Source organism: Abramis brama (assembly GCF_963993115.1).
Source record: "Abramis brama genome assembly, chromosome: 19".
NCBI lineage: Eukaryota > Metazoa > Chordata > Actinopteri > Cypriniformes > Leuciscidae > Abramis > Abramis brama.
Window position 1 is genome coordinate 9,211,317 of NC_139981.1, and position 20,275 is coordinate 9,231,591.

Sequence of the window (20,275 nt, forward strand, 5' to 3'; positions counted from 1 at the left end):
ATTAGATCTTCTCTCTCAATTGTTTCTTCTAGATAGTATTGAGAACAAATTGAGACTTTTACTTTTAACACATTTACAGAATTTTATTTTGAGAAAAAGACACCAGTAATTTCACACATGTCCTTTGGAGTTTCAGATGAGATCTCAAACTGTAGTAGTTTTTAGTAGATCTGCCAGGATATGAAAGTCTCAATATAAAGTATTTCTCATCAAGTTCTTCTGATGCTATCCACATTTGTTTTATATGAAACTGTATGTCAACAATTGCCTCATTTGTTTCTAAATGTACAGAATTTTAAGAGAAAACCCTGAAACTAAGTCAACAACTGGGACCTTCTGAGTGACTTTTGCACACACACACACGCATTCACACAATTAGATTCTTTAACACAGCCTTGCTTTGCATTGACCTGTACGCATAGAATATTACCAGTGTCTCCTAAGAGAGACATTTAGAAACAAAACACTGACCTCTTCACCTCTCCATAGCCATAGAGTGACCATCCCGCCCTTACAAAAACACACACGTATACACACACCAGGGGTCCGCACTGACCCAGGGTCATCCTTTATACTAGACCTGCCCTCCGCATCAGCACAGTCACTGTTGGCATAGAGATCTCTGACAGCATCATAATAGCTTTATTTAACACACACATACACAGGGGCTTGACAGCTCATCCTAAATGTCTTCTGTCTCTATTAAGACCAAGGCTAAAAGTCGCGGCTCTTATATATGTGCAAGTATTTGTGCTTCCCTTGTGTGTGTGTGGATATGACAGGCCTGATGGCTTGATAACGCACTCAACGATGTGTTAAAACGCAGAGCGTCATGCTAAATTAAACATGAAGACTTCTCTAGGAGATCAGCATCTTAAACCTCTTCTCTGCATGGCAAGGGGAACAATAATGGTGTGATTATGTTTCTGTTGGCGCTGGAGCTGGTTGCAAGTTTGACTACCTCTCTGGCGACGTTAATTGCTGACTAAATGCGTTAAGATTGCAGAATGAGTTTTAAATGCAAGAAAATTAGTCACTTGCCGTACTCTCATTGTTTGAAACGATCCATGGCTTTGTTTAGACAGTTGACTTTCCCACAGCTTTCCCCTTTAAAGAGCCACACACACATTAACACAAACACACACTTACAAACAGACACACACACCTCAGACACTTTCTGTCCCTGACTGGCAGGGTTCTAAGGTCAGAGGTCACCTTTCTATTGAGTCATCAGAAGGGGGAGGTTCTGAGAGGGTGTTGCCGTGGCGATTTAGGGTTCTTGATTGACAGGGGGAGGCGTGGCTTTTGTCATGCTCACATATGGCAGCCGAAGTCGCATTATTAGAATGCTAATCTGTGGCACTGTGGGTTAGTCACACCTCACGAACACATAAACACTGATGTTTTGTGAAAACGCTGCATTTGAGAGCGTGTGCAGCTCGCAACATATTCAACAGCTCAATTGACGAGCGAGTGGAGAAAGACTGTTGCGTCCTCTGAGAGATGACTCAATTTCAGTCACAGTTCTCTGTGTGCTTGGAGCATCAGTAATGAAATGCTGAATCTCTAATCCACCGACAAATGTCTCTTTTGTCTGTAAGCCACAGCAGTATATGTCTTTATGAAGTGCTTGGGTGCAATTAGTTATTCATTAATGTGTAAAAATATGTTTAAAAGTCAAGTGTGTAATTTAGCGATGTTCTGCTGGTTCCCAGAATGGGATGCTGGTTGATGGTTTGCTGGCCCCGACATGAAATGCTGGTTACTGGTTCCCAGAATGGGATGCTGGTTGATGGTTCCCAGAATGGGATGCTGGTTGATGGTTTGCTGGTCCCCTGCATGGGAAGCGGGTGTGCTGGTGCACCAGCAAAGGTATATTTGGCATACTGTGACCAGCTTGGAATGCTGCTGTCTGGTGGACCAGCATATGTTATCTACTGTACTTCATGCTCCTTACTGCAATGACACCTTTTACTATACACTTTTTGGAATCAGTGACTGACAGCTCAATTTTGCTTGAGAGCAGCATGACTTTTCTAGTCCACCAGCTAAACCAGCCAAGACCAGCATGGAATTCATGCTGGTTTATGCTGGATTTTTCAGCAGGGTAGGATTAGGTTCAGGAGTAGGAGTAGGGTTAGCACTATATTTTCGGAGAAGAATGTTGTTCAGGGATCAACAAAATATGTTGATCCAGGAACATGTCTTACTTGGAAAAATCACAGTGACCCCGGCCGTCTGTACAATATCGATGGCTTCTTTTAATGGTGAAACATGCTGTTTTCAGTAAGACCTCTTAGTAGAAAGTACCACTTTCCATTGAGAGAGAGAGATAGAGAAACAGTTTTGTCGTTTTAATGACTAGCCCTGGGGTCAGTTGTTTTTGCTTCCTGTCTCTGTGGGTCAAATTAAACAGAACCGCTGTCGGAACGAGCCCGCACCGTTTTGACACAGCCATAAATCCTGGACATACACATACACACAAACACACACATACTCAAGAGGGACCTGAGCTTCTTGCCACCTCCTGAGTCCCTTTACTCCCAATATTCTCTGAAGTTCTGTCACAATTCAGTTGAACTGAATGAATATCCACCGCACTAGTTTTAACTCCTAACCCCAGTCTGACATCAGAGTTAAAGAGGCTTAATATGTTAACAGCATAATGCCGGGAGGAATTTGAGCAGTGCTTTTCGACTGATTATCGAACCTTGGCTTGGGTCATTTTCGTGCTGGTTTTTTTTTTCTATGTCTGAATCAGCAGGGTACAGCGCGACATCACAACACTTTTAAGCTCTTATCTTTTGATGAAGGATGGGATATATGCACTAACCCTCTCCTCCCGTTCCCTCTGGATAAAGAGCTCGGGTAGATTGAGGAACAGCTGAGAATTCTTCACAGCATTTCTTTTCAGCTGACAGATTGAGATAAATGTCTTACACACACACAAAATGTCAATTTCAAGTAAGATAGGGTCCTAAATTAAACTCTTGCTCTCTCATACTCTCACTGGACACGAGTAGCTGACATTAAAAACTTTTGGGAAGTTAACCTGAATTTCAATCCAGTTGGGCTCAGCTTCCAACCTGAGCATGAGCTGATGTAGCTCAGAGGAATATTTCTTGCCTTTAGTCCAAGGTTTAATTCTTGGTCGACCAACAATTGAATAAAATAAATAAATAAAAGAACATAATATAATATAATCACTGATTTTAAGGGTTAATTTATAGTTAATTTCCAATTATTTTAGGGGGGCTAAAGCCCTTCTAAATACCGTTTAGCAACTATTATGAAAGTTTATTTCATTTAAAACTATTTGAACAGCATTTTGCTTGTTCTTTTATTATGTAGTAGTAGTCTTTATGACCTTTTAATGGTTGAGAGACTAAATTAATGAGAAACATGAATTTGTCTTAATGCAGGATAGTTTAAAATTAACTAGTTAACAGAAAGGTGTTCACTAGTTACAGGACACTCAATATACAATATTTTCCCTTATACATTTATTAATTTGAGCCTAAAATCTTGATTTTAAAAAAGTCAATGGACACATATGCCAACTACTCCCATACATACATACTCTCACACACATTTCTCGTACCGTGCAGTGTGTCAATCAGCAAACACCAAAGGCTCACTGTGTGAGAGTGAGCCAGCGAGAATGAGCCGAGAGGAGGTGAGGATCCAGAAGACAAGGGGGAGGAGGAGGAGTGCAGGGGGCACAGGCGCCCTTGCCAACTTTCTTAGGCATGTGTGTTTGTCTATGTGCGTGTTGCCCTCTCAGTTGGTGTTACCATGCAACTGTTCAAAAACACAGCCCATAATATTTACACAGTTACATTTTTTTCCACACAGACCTTCGAAGTACGTAGAGAAGGAATGAGAAAGAGACAGTGCGCAAGAGAAGAGAGAGAGAGAGAGAGAGAGAGAGAGAGAGCCATATGCAATTAGAGTGTGCTCTATGAATGAATGAATGGGTGTATATGTGTTTTATATGTGTGTGTGTATGAGGTGAAGGACCCATCTACATATTTTCCACATCTGGTGATAATAAAGGAATTCCAAAATAAACCCAAAAATAAATAAATAAAACAAGTCTGTGATCTATCTATCTATCTATCTATCTATCTATCTATCTATCTATCTATCTATCTATCTATCTATCTATCTATCTATCTATCTATAGGCTTAATATGTTTCTAGTTTAAAATAAATCTGGTTTATTAATTTCCATAACTACTTCCTTACATTGAATTGCAATTCTGCATTCTGTTTGGTTCCTTAATTCTAATTCAATTCAGATTTATCAGCAGAGTGGATCTTACTCATAACGTTATACAGACATAGATCATTTAGCACCTGCTTTTTTTCAGCTAACAGAAAAACCTGAGGAAGGATTCAAGTGGACCTCTTATGTAACGTCCCACTTTATTATTAAAACTCTCTCTGTCTCTGTCATCCTCTCTCTCTAGTTGAGGCATCAGCAGTGGAGTTTGGTCATGGAGAGCGCCGTTCCATCTGACCGAGGGAACTACACGTGTGTGGTGCAGAACAAATACGGGACAATCAAACACACTTACCAACTCGACGTGCTGGGTATGAACACGCAACGCACGCATTCAACCTTTAAATTAAACTTAACTTCATCTCTGACTGCCCCCATCTCTTGTCCAATCAGAACGCTCTCCTCACCGGCCCATCCTACAGGCGGGACTCCCGGCCAATCAGACAGTGGTGGTTGGCAGTGACGTGGAGTTTCACTGTAAGGTGTACAGTGATGCTCAGCCACACATCCAGTGGCTCAAACACATCGAGGTGAACGGAAGCCAGTATGGGCCCAATGGCGCCCCCTACGTCAACATCCTTAAGGTACAGTCATCTATACTGGCACATCAGAAGAATTCATGAATGAACCACTTTTAAGAGAATGATCTTTTGTAGTGTGTAGGACACAACGATTTAATTATGAAAACATTGTTAGCTTGTGCTTGTTAGAATAGAACATTGTTGAAGGCATTTTTTTTCCAAAATGTGTCCAAGTGCAGCTTAAATTAAACCACATATTAAGTCTCATGTGAGCTCTGAGTGACTCTAAGAGCACCTCCCTCCAACTCCTAATCCCACCCATGTTAGCATCTCACTATAGGCTCTGCAACTGAGAATTAGGGGGCTCTCGCTCTCTTTTTCCTCTCAGAGGAGTGAGAGAGGAGGCAGACATCTGTTTTGGGCTAAGCTAACCGCCGCGGTGGCGTCGCGCAGGGAGACAGCCATTAGCTGTGCTGCCCCACTCTCTCTTCAGAGAAGGAGGGAGGGAACGAGGGAAGAGGCTCCCGAAAAAGCCATGGAAAAAATGAGTGCGGGAAGCGAGGGAAGGGCCGAGTCAGCAGGCAGAGGAGGGGAGTGCGTCGGCTGGCCAGACCGCCACGCTATTTTAGACTCCCACATAATTGAAACAGTATTTTACTGGGAGCCGCGCGGCGGCTTTGCCCTTCCCCGCAGTCTCATCTGCGCACCCTCTAAAGCCTTCCCCAGCCCTCCCAGATTGAGAGTGCTGAGCGACAGATCATGTGTGGCGCAACGCCTACGATCAAGGGAAAGAACGGAAACAGAGAATAAAGCAAATGAAGCATCTGAAAGAAATACAGAAACCGATATGTGTGGACTAAGGGGCTAAAGACAATATTTTAGCGTTTAATTATAACATACAGAGACGTCAGTTGCCTAGCAGTTAGCATGTTGAGCTGTGGCGCCAGTGCAGGTGAAACGAGTTTGAATCCAGCTCGCAACATTTCCTGAGCTTGTTCCAGAATTGAATTCCAGTTCGCAATTCGCAAACAGGAAGTGTAATTGAAATTTGAATTTAACTTCAAGTCAAAGAAATGTAATATAATTCAAAATGATTTTTATGATTTTAACAAGAAAATTATTTTATTTTTTTATTAAAAAATGTAAATAAAAATGTTTCCTGCAGTATATGTTCAAATTACAATTCAACTTCAATTCATTTAAATGATATGCTCTTTAAAATAAAGGTTCTTTACTGGCATCGATGGTTCCATTAAGAACCTTTAACATCAATAGAACCTTTCCATTACAAACAATGTGGAAAAAGTTGTTTAGATTATTAAAATGTAAGGAAAAAATGGTTCTTTTAAATACTGTTCACTGAAAGGTTCTTTAGGGAACCACAAATAGTTCTTCTATACCACTGCTGTGAAAAAACCCTTTTAGAACCTTTATTTTTTGACAGTTTAAACTGGATAGTGGGTGGTTAGTGAATAAGATGCAAGTTTTTGTACTGAAATAACAAGCGGCGTAACTGTTTAGTGAATTTGAAAGTGTATCTGTATCTTAACGAAGTGCTACAACAAGCTGCTTGAGTATTTTAAATCATTAAGTGTGTGTTCATGTGTGAACGTGCTCGCCTCTGACTAAGTATGTGTGTCTCTCTGCAGAGTTTTGTCAGTAAGGTAAAAGAGGCCCACGATACGCTGACTCTGTATAATGTGTCAGAGAAAGATGCAGGCCAGTACGGGTGCAGAGCCCACAACTTTTTAGGCATTTCAGAGAATACGTTCTGGCTCACAGTGTCCCAGCCAGGTAAATCTCTCTCCAAACAGCCGCTGTCAGTCAAAGACCTTGGTGGCGTAGAGTCTAACTCCCCTAATCTCTCTCTATTTCTCACTGCTCTTCTCGCCCCTTTCTCACACAATAAATAAGGTGACCTGATTCAAGGACTTGTTATGTAAGGCGAGTGTATGTCTGCTTCATTTAAATGCTCGCTTCTTCTTCTTCCTCCCCAATCAATGCAACAAGGGCATGTTGAATAGGAGCAGAGACTGTGCCACATCACATTCTTATTGATTTCCTCATACCCTACACACTGCTCTCTTGAGAATTGGGACACACACTTCTACATAAATAGGTGTCAGTTTTATCTAGTGAGAGGTTAAATTAAGCTTAAAGCTGGTAATATTCTTCCTGGCTCTTTTTATGTTTTCTTTGCACCTCAAACACGTTATGGATGACAACAAAGTGACCCGCTGCTGCTGATGGGGCGTTACATTTCCCGCCAGGGTTTGGGGTTTTACTTTGCTTCTAGGTCATCTCATAAGCAGTTCTGTGGGATCTCTGGGTTACTGGTGATGGGTTAACTGATCTTCTCTCGGTCAGATCTTCCTCCTGGTGCTGGTCCTTTCTCAAGGGTTGTGCTCTAAGCATCTGAGTTTCTCTCTCTCCGTCTCTCCCTACTTTTCCAGACTGCGGGAATAAATACTACGGATAAAGAGCTGGAGATTCTCTACCTGACCAATGTGTCTTTTGAGGATGCGGGGCAATACACTTGTCTGGCAGGGAACTCGATTGGCTATAACCATCACTCTGCTTGGCTTACAGTGTTACCAGGTATACTAGTCTCACTCTCTGGGGTTTCTTTTCACTCCTTTCTTCCCAAGTCTCTATACTTCCCGTTTTCCCTATTGTCCTTGCATGTTTTATTCATAGTTTTGCAGTTAAAATGTTTTTGAAATGTTTTCAGTGATATTCTCTATGGACCCTAATCACGGCAGCCTAGTTTTTAATCATGTCAAATTAAACATGGCAATTAGACTAAAGTGCTCTGAAGAACAACCTGGTAGTTTGTAATTGTTTTTAGATTTAAACATGACATATGCAGGGGAAAAAACGACGGATGATGGGTTTTTCTCATGGACTGTTTCCACTCGATAACACATGCGCTCATGATGGAAGTGCTTGTCGTGTTTACTGGAGTATTTACTGATGGCACACAGTCCTTGTATCTGGGAGGCCCGATTCATTAATTCTCATCCTGTTATCCAGTTCTCCGTTCTGCTGCTGTAATTAAAATCGCTCGTCTCGTGCAGAGCCACTGAACTCTATCTGTGGGGCTCATCACACAAGCGCCAAATAAGCCTCCCGGAGAGAGGGGCATTATGGGATGTTTGTACCTGCATGGGGGCGCGATAGCATGTTAATTAGGTTGCTGTAAATTAACTGCAGGTCTTCTGCGTTATAACTTCAAACAAACAAACAAATTAATGATTGACTTAAGATGATCTCTAATCTAACCATTAGTAGGGCTTATTTCTGAAATTACTGTTAGTTTTTCAATTAAAGTCTTGAGACTGTAGTTAGTGGCCAATTTATTTTTGGTTTCGTGTTTTATTCAAGTTGATGAACTGAATTTTGTGGTTGTGTGTATTAGAAATAAACGGGGTCCAAAATGAACACAGGTAGATGAATTGAGAAAATTTACCGGCCATAAATATTTCTATTTAGCCTTCAGCTGTTCACATTATGATTTTGTACTCCGCATATGTCTCACCACATTTAGCTCTAGAAAAAAGGCATCTTAGATAAACCTCTGATGGTAAATTTTCCACTGAGGAAATGTTGGTATGTTTGAATCTTTTGCATTGCTTACATCAGTGAGGGTCAGACTACCATAATTTAATTTCAGCTACAAGTTATGTTGCAGTCCCTAATAAAACTTCAATTATTTTTTTATCAAAGCAAAACTCTACAAATTTGCTTTTGCTTGCATTTGGCATGGGATAAGTGCTCATTTTGGACCCTAATGAAAGACAACACTAATAGAAAAAAGGGCCATTTTAATACGTCTCAATCAGAAAAGGCTGTCAGAAATCGCATACTCTCTCAGTAGGTACTTATTTTGACTAAGTACTTACTTTGCAACCATTTAAATTAAAGTACATTATATATAGTGAATGAATATGTGTCCATATGTACTACATCCATCATGATGTCATTGTCATGTGACCTACAGCATCAGTCGCTCCACTACCATTCACAACAGTAGTTTAACCTGTAGGTCAACATTGGTACATTTGTCTCATAATGTCATCACACACGTCTAAACGGTGCTCTTGTGCTCTGTGTCAGCGGTGGAGATGGAGAGAGAGGATGACTACGCGGACATTCTCATCTACGTGACGGGCTGCGTGCTCTTCATCCTCACCATGGTCATCATTATCCTCTGCCGTATGCGGATGAACACGCAGAAGACGCTCCCCACGCCGCCCGTTCAAAAACTGTCCAAATTCCCCCTCAAGAGACAGGTAACAGAAAGTAGATACAAGATTTGATCAGCCCATTTATCTTTCTTTCTCTTTATCTCCTCTCTGAATTGCCTTGAATGCATCTGTTTCATCCTTTTGTAGCGTGTAGTGTTTGGGCTATTTGTGTGTATGAAGACGTAGTGTGGATGTCATAGATGCAATGTGGCAGTGGAATATTAATGCGCTCCCGGTGACTGTTTAGATCATGGTGAAACTCACTCTCTCCCAGTTGTGTTAAACAGTTTAAATCGCAGCAGCTGCAGCTGAAACACCGTCTCTCTAATCTCTGTCACTCTCTCGATCTCTTCTTCTTTTTCCCTCAAGTTATTTCCAGCAATCAAAGCCTGACAATGTCACGCTGGAATCAAGCTACATAATCATGTTGCAGTGTTTTTTTCTTCCTTTTCTTCAAATAGTGTCTGTGTAGGTGTGTGTTTTGAGCTAGTTCTGATTTTTGAAAATATTGAGATATCATTGTCAGACAGTTTGGTTGCTGACATACTTTCTCAGTGTTTCATGAAAGTCTACATAGATTTGCATTTCCTAAAGGAAATCGCAGTGCTTGCAAGGAACTGTCCTCTGGTTACAAGCAAACTTACGCAATTGTCGTGCTCATGACATTCATCACACATTAATTCTTATGCTAAGTCAGTTATGGATGGCTAAAGAGATGCAGATCGATGCAAGAAAGAAGACCAATCACAATTCGATATGCACATTTTTATTATGATGATGCCATGGCTGCTTTTGAATGTTTAACTTTATCTCTGTGCATCAACTGTGCATCGAAAGAAAGAGGGGCAGATTATACTTGTGTGTTCGTGGCAGCAGGGAAATGTTGCTTCACACACACTTCTGTGGTCCATTACGTGGAGATCTGACAGCTACAAACCTTTCTCTCTCAGGACCAGTCCTCTGAGGAACAGACACCATGTTTCTGTCTGCAGCACAACACTTGAGTTGATGATTTTCTTAAAATAGACATCTTGATTCTTTCTCTCTCTCTCTCTTTCTCTCTCTCTTTCTCGCTCTTACACTCGCTTTCTTCTTCACTTTCAGAGACAATAACATGCTGTTTTTATTCTTTACCCAAGCAGGTGTCCTTGGAGTCGAACTCTTCCATGAATTCAAACACCCCATTGGTCCGGATCGCCCGCCTGTCATCCAGCGATGGGCCGATGCTGCCCAATGTTTCTGAGCTTGAACTGCCCTCTGACCCCAAGTGGGAATTTCCACGTACAAAGTAAGTTAAAAGCTGAAGTGGTCATCAAATGACCATAATCATCAGACTAATTCTAAAGCAAATAGTTAGTTCCTTGCTCACTGTAAATGATGATTTTGTAGCAGACTGACGCTGGGAAAACCGTTGGGAGAGGGCTGCTTTGGACAGGTTGTGATGGCTGAAGCCATTGGGATTGACAAAGAGAAACCCAACAAACCTCTCACTGTTGCTGTCAAGATGCTCAAAGGTTAGTGTGTTCAGATGCTGTAAATAATTACATTACATTTATGTTTTATGTATAACATAATCAATGTTGACTTGAATTATGGTTGAATGTCTCAAAACATCATTCCAAGGTCACATTTACTTTCCGAATCTTAATTCCTGTAATGCAAAAAAATCTTATCATAATGGTCCAAAATTATTTAATTTTTTTTCAATTTCATCAAAAATAATAGCCATTAATAATATATACACTACTATTCAAAAGTTTGGGGTCAGTAAGATTTTAAAGAAATTAATACTTTTGTTCAGCAAGGATGCATTCAATTTATCAAAGGTGACAGTAAAGACGTTTATAATATTTACAAAAGATTTATATTTGTATTTACAAAAGATTTATATTTGTTTGTAAATATATTATAATTGCTGTTCTAGTTAGAACTTTCTGTTCACAGTCACAGTTTCTACAAAAATATTAAGCAGCACATCTGTTTTCAACATTTATAATAATAAGAATTGTTTCTTGAGCAGCAAATCTGCATATTGTAATGATTTCTGAAGGATCATGTGGCACTGAAGACTGGAGTAATGATGCTGAAAATTCAGCTTTTGACATCACAGTAATAGATTCATTTTTAAAATAAATTTTAAATTGTAATAATATTTCACAATATTGCCGTTTTTTACTGTTTTGTTAGATGATGGCACAGATAAGGACCTGTCGGACCTTGTGTCTGAAATGGAGATGATGAAGATGATCGGAAAACACAAGAACATCATCAACTTGCTGGGAGCGTGCACACAAGATGGTCAGTGCACGCACACACATAAGATCACAGCTTTGATGTTCGGCTTTGATTTCCTCTGACTGAATTGTTTCTGACTGTGTTCATACAGGTCCTTTGTATGTGCTGGTGGAATATGCCTCTAAAGGGAATCTTAGGGAATATTTGCGGGCAAGAAGGCCTCCTGGGATGGACTACTCATTTGACACCTGTAAGATCCCAAACGAAACTCTGACATTTAAAGACCTGGTGTCCTGCGCCTATCAGGTCGCCAGGGGTATGGAGTACCTGGCCTCAAAGAAGGTAACACATCTGCTTATCTTAGTTTGTAAACTTATTTGAATAGAAATAATTTAAGAGGCTTGTAATGTTTATAAAGTTTATAAATGCTGCCAGATATTATTTTCCTAGTGTGTATTTATCAGACTTGTGCATAAAGGATGGCCCTCTTTCTGTTTGTGTTGCCAGTGTATCCATAGGGACCTCGCAGCCCGGAATGTTCTGGTTACCGAGGACAACGTGATGAAGATTGCAGACTTCGGCCTGGCTAGAGACGTGCACAACATTGACTACTACAAGAAGACCACCAACGTAAGTCGACACTGATTATCAATCTCAGAATGCTTGAAGGATAGGGCTCTTGGGTGGCATTGGATTGAAGCACAGAGATGTGGTTGCGCACTCTGTATTTAGAAACGTCAAGCCTGTAGAAGTCGAATGAGTGTGTGCAAGTTCAGGAACTTTTGAAGGTGCTTTTATGAGCAGCTTGTCATAAATCAATTAACTGTTGAATGAGGTCTGGAGTTGGTACTAAGAATGTGTGGGTATTGGCGAGGACTGGACGGTATTGAACACACTGCGGTTTACCTGGCCCACTATGCATTGTAAAATGCAGTATTGGGGTGTAACTAACTAAAAATTTTCAGTAGCATGGCATTAGCTTAGCTATAGTAAAACACTTGAGCTGCATCCGAAATCGCATGCTGTATAGAGTACGTTCTACATCTGCCTTGAAACTTACTTCACGACCGTTAAACATTCTGTATTATGAATGTGTAGTATTAATTAAATTCAGCCGTACTACATCTGCCATGTTGTCATTGTCATGCGGCCTACGCGTCAGTTGCGTTGCTTCACTGCCATTCACAAATCCTCTCCTGTGGCCTCATGGGATAGTAAAGTGTCCATTGGATGCGCACTTTAAAATCTCGCCGCAAGTAGTAGGTTATCAGTTTTTGCATAATGTTTTATGAATACTATGAATTCAGATATAGTACTCTGCTCACATACTGTTTTTCACCCACTATATACTATGTAAGTAGTTAAAATACCTTAAATAATTTATAGTAGCTTGTAGCAAGATCAAACAAGGTTCCTAAAACTGGTAGAATAGATGGTGTTGGATGGAACTGTTAGGTTGTTGTGATGGCGAGTTTTAGTGGGGTGGGTTTGGTGAAGTCTTGGATATTCGATGGGACAGTTGGAGATTAGAGCACATTGGGGAGAGGGAAGATGTTGATGTGAACTGCTGAAGTGTATTTATTAGATAGGACAGTAGGAGATTAAGCTGCAGGCCTGTTGATGTTCGATGGGCGTCTGTATGTCTTGCTGGGTCAGCACCGCTGTTGTTCTGACTGATCTGTGTCCTTTCAGGGTCGTCTCCCCGTCAAATGGATGGCACCAGAAGCACTGTTCGACCGTGTCTACACGCACCAGAGTGATGTGTGAGTTTACATTGCCATGCATGCCTCTTCTTTTTTTCCTCTCCATCACTTCATGCCATCTGTTCATAAAGTTCATCAAGCGGTAAAGGAATGCAAGTGAACACCATAACCCTGCAACAACAGCATCAAAGCCATCCGATAGAGTGTGCCAGTGTTTCTTTCACCGGAATTCACCGGAACTGGAGACATGATTTTTTTTTTAACATGTTATTACAGTACATGTTATTACATAGTCCAATTCAAAAGGAGTTATTTTAATGAATCCATCAAAAAGATTCACTAACTCGCAAGTAATCAGTTTGAAGCAGCTAATGATTGTAATGATCCAATCATTCAATTCATCAGAGCGGTTATTGAATTAATAACTTACTGACTGAGGGTCCATTTACACAACACCGTTTTCAACTAAAAACTCAGAACAATTTATGCATTTTGGGCGTTCATTTACACGACAACAGAGTTTTTGGGGGCCTTAAAAATGTTAACTTTTGAAAATGGGTTTCAAAGTGCAAGTTTTTGAAAACAATACCGTTATCATCACTGTGTAAACTACAAAAACATGTATTTGTGAAAACGGTGACGTCATGTGCACGCGTATTATGTGTTCAGTCTAAAGGCACGTAGTGTTTCTTTACAAAGTTACATCGCCAACTACTGGCCTAGCATTCATAATTCAACGTTTTTAATCATTCTTTCAGATCTGCATGAATGGGGATTATGTCGTCTGTACATGAATAGCGCGAAGGAAGAAGTTTTACGTTTTTAATACATTGTTGTCGTGTAGACGTACATTGAATGGCAAGGATTCTTAGATGAATATAAAGACATTAATAATGTTGCAAAAGTTTTCTATTTCAAATAAACTAACAATTTTTATCAATTTAAGGCATTTTACTGAATAAAAGTATTTATTTCTTTTTTTTCCCTTTTTTTTTAAGATAAAAATCATACTGACCCAAAACCTTTGAGTGGTTTTGCATGAGTGTATGTTAGCAGACTAGAGTGTGTACTTGCGCAGCAGGTTTTGATTAGTATGTTAGTATATTGCACACTGTCTCTCAGTAGACCGAACACACATTCATCACACTCAGACTGGTACATAGAACTGCACTTTCCCAATATGTCTAAATACACTTTAATCACAGCTGGCCTGAGACAGCAATAGTAAAATAATATCATCTCCCTCTGCCTATAGGCTCTACTTATGCTATGATATATGAGCAGTGAGCCTTTCATTCACTGCGTGTGTGTGTGTGTGTATATGTGTGTGTGTAAGAGAGAGCACCACGGTGATGGGCGTAAATGAGATTTGACTCTGACATAAAGCTAATGAACGGATAGTGATATAATGACGAGCCAATTATTCAGCCCCCATAAGGCTTCTAACTGACTGTGTGTTGTATGTGTGTATGTATTTGGCCGAGTAGCATTAGCTGGCTCATAGCTCCTGTTGTCTCTTAGCGTGGCTAATTTGATTAGCACTGCTCAGTGGTGGCGTGGGAGGAATGGGGCCAAAACAAAAGAGCCCTGAGTTAACAGAGCAGCTTGTGATAACACACACCCACATACACATATGCGCGTGCACACACACTCGCTCTAGTTTAATAGACTCGCGTCTCATATCACAGACATACATTATAAGCCTCAGTGAGAACCAAGAAAACTCCTCTCTCACATCTGCCAAGTATCTACACCCCAGAGAGAGACAGACAGAAAGAGATAGTGAGAGTATTGTTATGCCACTATTTCAAGCACAACCAGCATAATAGTGGCCTAACAAGTGTTTCGACATTTTTTCTCACTGAATTGTATTATTTTTTGTACTTTAATGTAAATGTGTGATTTTTCTCCCATATTTGCTCTGAACTGTGACCTTTCTTTCATCTCAGGTGGTCTTATGGGGTTTTATTATGGGAGATTTTCACACTGGGCGGCTCACCGTACCCAGGTATCCCAGTGGAGGAGCTCTTTAAACTGCTGAAGGAGGGACATCGAATGGACAAACCTGCCAACTGCACTCATGAACTGTACGATTACGATTTCTTTTCATTTTAATCTAGAAAAACTCTTAAAACTTTCTTATTCATCTCTTAAAATAATGTTGCTGAGTCTATAATGGCATATGACAACCATGTATGGTAGAACGCATAGAGCTGTATAATCTAAAGGCCCATTTACAACAAGGACGATAACAATAAAGATAGTTTTAAAATCATTCTAAATGTGAAAGAATAGCAGAGTCCACACCACAACTATAATGATAATGACAGTGAGGAATGATATTGTTGGAATTTTTTTTTTTAGCTGATGAACGATAAAAACATTGACAGCCAATCAAAATCCATCCTGCTTTAAACAGCTCGTCCTACGTATGTGGACACCTATATAGTTATCGTTTTAGTTCTCTTTATAATTCTTGTTCTTGGTGTGAATCTCGTAATTTCATTGTTATATCTTGTGCATTATTTACTGATACTCTTGAATTTTATATTGTTTTGATATAATAAGTAACAGCTGTAATGGTTCAGATTCGATTCAGTTGAAGTATTTGACTTATATAGACCAATTCCAAGGGGGTGAATATTTGCAGGCCATGTCGTAAATATCGTCATTTCTAGATGACAACCCAGAAGTTCTACTCAAAACTCGAAATTATATGTTTCAGTGCCAACACTGTTGATGCCACCATTAATCAGTTTAAATTGATTAATCAATAGACAAAACCACAATACAACAAACTTACTTGTAAGTAATAACAACAGTTGTTATGCAAATGCCTTTTTTGCAGGATCTTAGTTAATTCTAGCTACGTTAAACTGTATTAAACTTTTAGATTATTATTTCATTATTATGACATTAACAGTCAATTAAAGGAATTATTAAATAGAAATATTACAAGATAAATGCCTAACTTCATTTGACTGAAGCCGCAGCCATTTTGGGTGTTTCCGCATGACGTTGCTGCAGTTGCTGCAGGTGGTGCAAGTCTGAGCTCTCAGAAAATTATAAATTATAATTACTATTCCTACGAGATCGCAAGTGCTCTGTAATTCTGACAAGGTGTGGATGCACCAATTGTCCATCAATCAAGTTCATTTCTGGCACTGATCAGTAAATGCATATATTGTTTTGTGCAGGTACATGATTATGCGGGAGTGTTGGCACGCCGTTCCTTCACAAAGACCCACGTTCAGACAGCTGGTGGAGGATCACGACAGGGTTCTTTCCATGACCTCCACTGACGTAAGAGCTCTCGTGCATCAAACCAAACACCTTAACTCTTAACACCTAACTGTTAAAGCCAATTCTGACGTGTGTGTGTTTGTGTGCATTCCATGGTTTAGGAGTATCTGGACCTGTCGGTACCGTTCGAGCAGTACTCGCCTACCTGTCCGGACTCCAACAGCACCTGTTCTTCCGGCGACGACTCTGTGTTTGCTCACGACTCCTTACCTGACGAACCCTGCCTCCCTAAGCATCACCACCACAGCAATGGGGTCATAAGAACATAAGGAACGGTGGTTTGTGGGGATCTTTCGGTTTGCTGCACTGGACCAGCATGTAGCGGCAGTGCAGACGGGGTTCCTGGCACAGTGTGGATCTCATGAAATGCTCAACGAGAAGCTTCAGACTTCCAACTGGTCACAGGTCTGAAGGACAGATTACGCCCCTGTCCTTCAGCTCCTCCTTTTCTTCCAAATCATTATTCAGCTTTTTGTCTTCGAAAAGAGAATTCCTATTTTTGTATTCGGCCAGTTTCGTTTTTCCTTTGCGCGACGCAGTCAGAAGGGTCAAACCATTCCGTGCCTACCAAAAAACAAACAGACTGACAAATTGCTGGACAGGAAACAAAAAGAACGGATCAACACTGTGTAACAGCACAGTTCTGAAGCGGCAGACAGAGTCGTCCTGTCACGCGTGGACAGGAAGGGTTTTTTACAGCAATATCTGACTGGAGTGAGAATCAAACCCATGGCCAGTCTCTCCTCTCCACTCCTCACAAAGAACGTTTTTCATCCTTTTTTAATGAGAAAAGAGAGAAAGGTCTCCTAGATGTGAGAATTAATTAGATGATATATAACTGTGTGCTTTGTATGTATCTTAAAGTTTTTATTGTAAATATATAGATATAAATATGTATCATATTGCAGTCAGTAGCAGTGTACTTAAAAAAAAGAAAAAAGAAAAGAAATAATGACATTTTAAAAGAGCAAGTGAGCATACACTGTTGAGATCATGTAAACATTTAATCTAAAAAAAAAAGCAAAACAAAAGATTTATTTGAATTAACATGTATATTTGTAAAGCTATTTATAGACATAAGGTTTTTAAGGGGGTCTAAAAATATAGTCGGGTTTTGGTACTGTAAACAAAGGGTTTTTCTTTTAAATTTTGTAAGTTATTTACCACAGAAGTGCAAGATTTATTTTTGCTTCTTTTTTTTCCTTCCATTTCTTAGTTTACATTGACAAGAATGTATGAGAAACTAATTGGTGATATCAGCAGAGTAAGAGGATGAAATTATGAATTCTAAAGCAAGAAATAAGTATACCAGAAGTTGCTTTGCCCGTATCTCAGTATTGAATTTCGCGATAAAAGGACCACAAGCGCTCCTGCTCTTCACGAGGAAACCGCATTGATTTTTAACTCTTGTCAGACTCACACTTAAAGCACTTTTCATCATTTTTGTATAGTATTAAAAAAAAAATCATATTTGGGCTTCCATGCATGTGACATAACCAGATCTGTTCACCATAGTGTTTATAAAAACAAAAAACAGTGTTGGTTTTCCCTGAAGATGGGCGCTGTGATCCTTTCATCTAGCTCTTTGATATGAAGGAGTGCTTTGTGGGTAAAACCTAACATGGCATATAGAAATATGGTGAAACCATACTATGAGTTTGTTGCTCTTATTTGCTCTTTTGCTAATGAATATGTATAATAACATTTTTGAGGTAATCCTCCGGGTCGGTGTGTTTGCAAAGTGCCAAAATCTTTCTCTCTGCTCTGAGTTTTATGTTAATGAGTACAGAACCGTTATCGCTATTCAACTCCAGCGTGCATGGTTGTCAGATGAGTGTCTCTGGCCCTGCGAATCTAAGCGAAGCATTATGGGATAGCTTGGTCGTGTCTCAGGGTGTCCTCAGACAATTGCATTCAAGCAGAAAGCCGGCAATAATATATAATGGGGAGAAAAAGAGGATGATTCGCTTGCTGCTAAACTACGAAAACTGTAGATTTGATACGAGATGACTGTACAGCTCCCTCCTCCTGCAAAACATAGCATTTTTGTACTTGTTAAGTGCCTGGGAGGGAGTTGAGTGGCTGAATATTGCGACGTACGGTTTGAATGTACAGCCACGTCAGTAAAAGATATAAGCAGGGTGTTTCTTAAAGCGATAAAGTAAATATTTGTACGGCACTTTGTTACCTTGATTCTCAGATTGGGTTCTCAAAGATATGGATGACGTTGTTCTGTAATTTCTTCTTCCAGCTGTGGGACATCATGTTCTGTTGGATACAGTGTTTTTGAGTGTTTGTCCATTACGTGTGGAGTTCTTCGTTTAATGTTTGGTGTGGGATGGCAGGGCAAGCGATCGCTCTCAGCTTCCTTTTTTGTACAACCTGTAACCTCTGGCTCACCTCCACATCCTCCGCTCTACTACTGACAGCCCTCTTGCATTGTTTCAAACATATCAAACAATGTTGCTGGTCCTTTTCCCTCCTTGACGCAGATCAACATTATTTATTTCCTTGTATTTATGTTTTATTTGATCCGTTTCCTTTCACGACCTTACCTTGTTCAAAAGGCCAGCATTCCTTCATGCTTTTGTGTTTTGGGATGGAGGTAGAGCCGAGATGCATTTAGGGGTTGAAGAAAGTTTTCTTTACAATGTTTACAATGAACATCCAGACAGTGTCAAAGGACAACGTGTTTCCCCAGCACTTTTAAAGCGGCTGGATGATGAGCAATACTGGTCTGATGTCAACACTCTTTCATTTTACGCATCTTAAGCTCTATTTGATAGTGCCATTCAGCTCTTATTAGAATTAAGATATTAAATTAAGTTATAGATTTAAATTTGCAAATGATCGTTGTACGTCGAGTAGATTTTATATAGGTGTGTTTTTGTTTTGTTTTGTTTTGTTTTGTTTTAATAGGGATGAGAACTTCTTTACAGTATTTTCTTACAGAAGAGTTGCATTGCATTCCAGGTAGATTTCTTTCTTCACGCGGTGAGGTAACATGTTTGCAGAATTAAAGTCATTCAGCATCTGCATCCCTCTCTGTTTAACAAAAGAGTGGAATAGTTGACTAACAGTGTTTTGTTATTTTTCCATATCTCTGTATATGTGGAACATTCCGTTCTGTTTCAGTTGTGCCCCTTACGAGCTGTTAAACCTCTTTACACTCTATCAGTCTGTGCCTGACGGAATTATGCTGTCAATCAAAACCTTTTCAATAAACACAACAAAACGAGTGTTCGCTTGTCACTTGCTTTTTAAATCTATACTGTACTTGCCATGTTCACGATTTCATGTTTTGTTTAGGCAGCAATAGTGGGAGGGAATTTGATAAGCATATTATGACATAATCCTCAGTCATAACTCATGAGGAATACATTCGGGCAACTAAAAATATATAAAACGTACCAAAAAAAAAAGAAGAATTTTTGGCCTAAATGCTTTTGGAGGGATGAAATCAACAGAAACAGTGATGTTTAATTAGCGCTTCTCATTTTGACTGTTTCAGTGTCTATTTCATGCACACAACAAGTCAACGGTGTGGGCGCACTTCACAGTAACCAAAAATTGTGCTACAGTAACAATGTATAAAATTTTCTGGCTGAAATATCAAGAGGTAGCTTGTTGGCAAAGAACTTTACTACGACACCCTCAACAGCATTAAGAGTTCAGTTACACAATTACGCAAACTGAGTTACTGAAACTTCATTTTCGGTTTTGGTTTTCAGGTAAACTGAAAACTTTAAGTTTGGTTTTGTCAAAAAAAATAATTTTGGCATCATTGATAATGTGCAGCCATTTAGGCATTAACACAAAATGAACCCTGACAGGGTGATCACGATCACATGATCTTTTATCACCCTGTCTGAATTAATTTTGTGATAATTATGAGCATAATCCCACTTACCATATGGCTAGGTATAATAAATAAAATAACATGGACATGAAATATGGGTTAGCTTAAAAAGAAAGTCTTTC

At 39.8% G+C, this 20,275-nt stretch overlaps 1 protein-coding gene across 11 annotated transcripts in view; it reads left to right on the plus strand.

The window, feature by feature from the left end:
* fgfr3 (fibroblast growth factor receptor 3) overlaps positions 1-19,533 on the plus strand; it is a 41,715-nt gene extending 22,182 nt beyond the window's left edge. For 2 of the 11 annotated variants that reach the window (XM_084093027.1, XM_084093033.1), the window contains exons 6-18: positions 4,473-4,596; positions 4,679-4,869; positions 6,456-6,600; positions 8,923-9,098; positions 10,193-10,341; positions 10,443-10,567; positions 11,241-11,351; positions 11,440-11,630; positions 11,796-11,918; positions 12,981-13,051; positions 14,941-15,078; positions 16,189-16,294; positions 16,396-19,533. In XM_084093027.1, the coding sequence (XP_083949153.1) occupies positions 4,473-4,596; positions 4,679-4,869; positions 6,456-6,600; positions 8,923-9,098; positions 10,193-10,341; positions 10,443-10,567; positions 11,241-11,351; positions 11,440-11,630; positions 11,796-11,918; positions 12,981-13,051; positions 14,941-15,078; positions 16,189-16,294; positions 16,396-16,563 (1,818 nt within the window). In that variant the 3' untranslated portion in view covers positions 16,564-19,533. Of the gene's footprint in view, positions 1-4,472; positions 4,597-4,678; positions 4,870-6,455; positions 6,601-7,259; positions 7,405-8,922; positions 9,099-10,192; positions 10,342-10,442; positions 10,568-11,240; positions 11,352-11,439; positions 11,631-11,795; positions 11,919-12,980; positions 13,052-14,940; positions 15,079-16,188; positions 16,295-16,395 lie in introns of all 11 variants that reach the window. The other 9 variants (XM_084093030.1, XM_084093026.1, XM_084093024.1 and 6 more) reach the window with 5 other exon arrangements.
* The last annotated feature ends 742 nt before the right edge of the window (positions 19,534-20,275 follow it).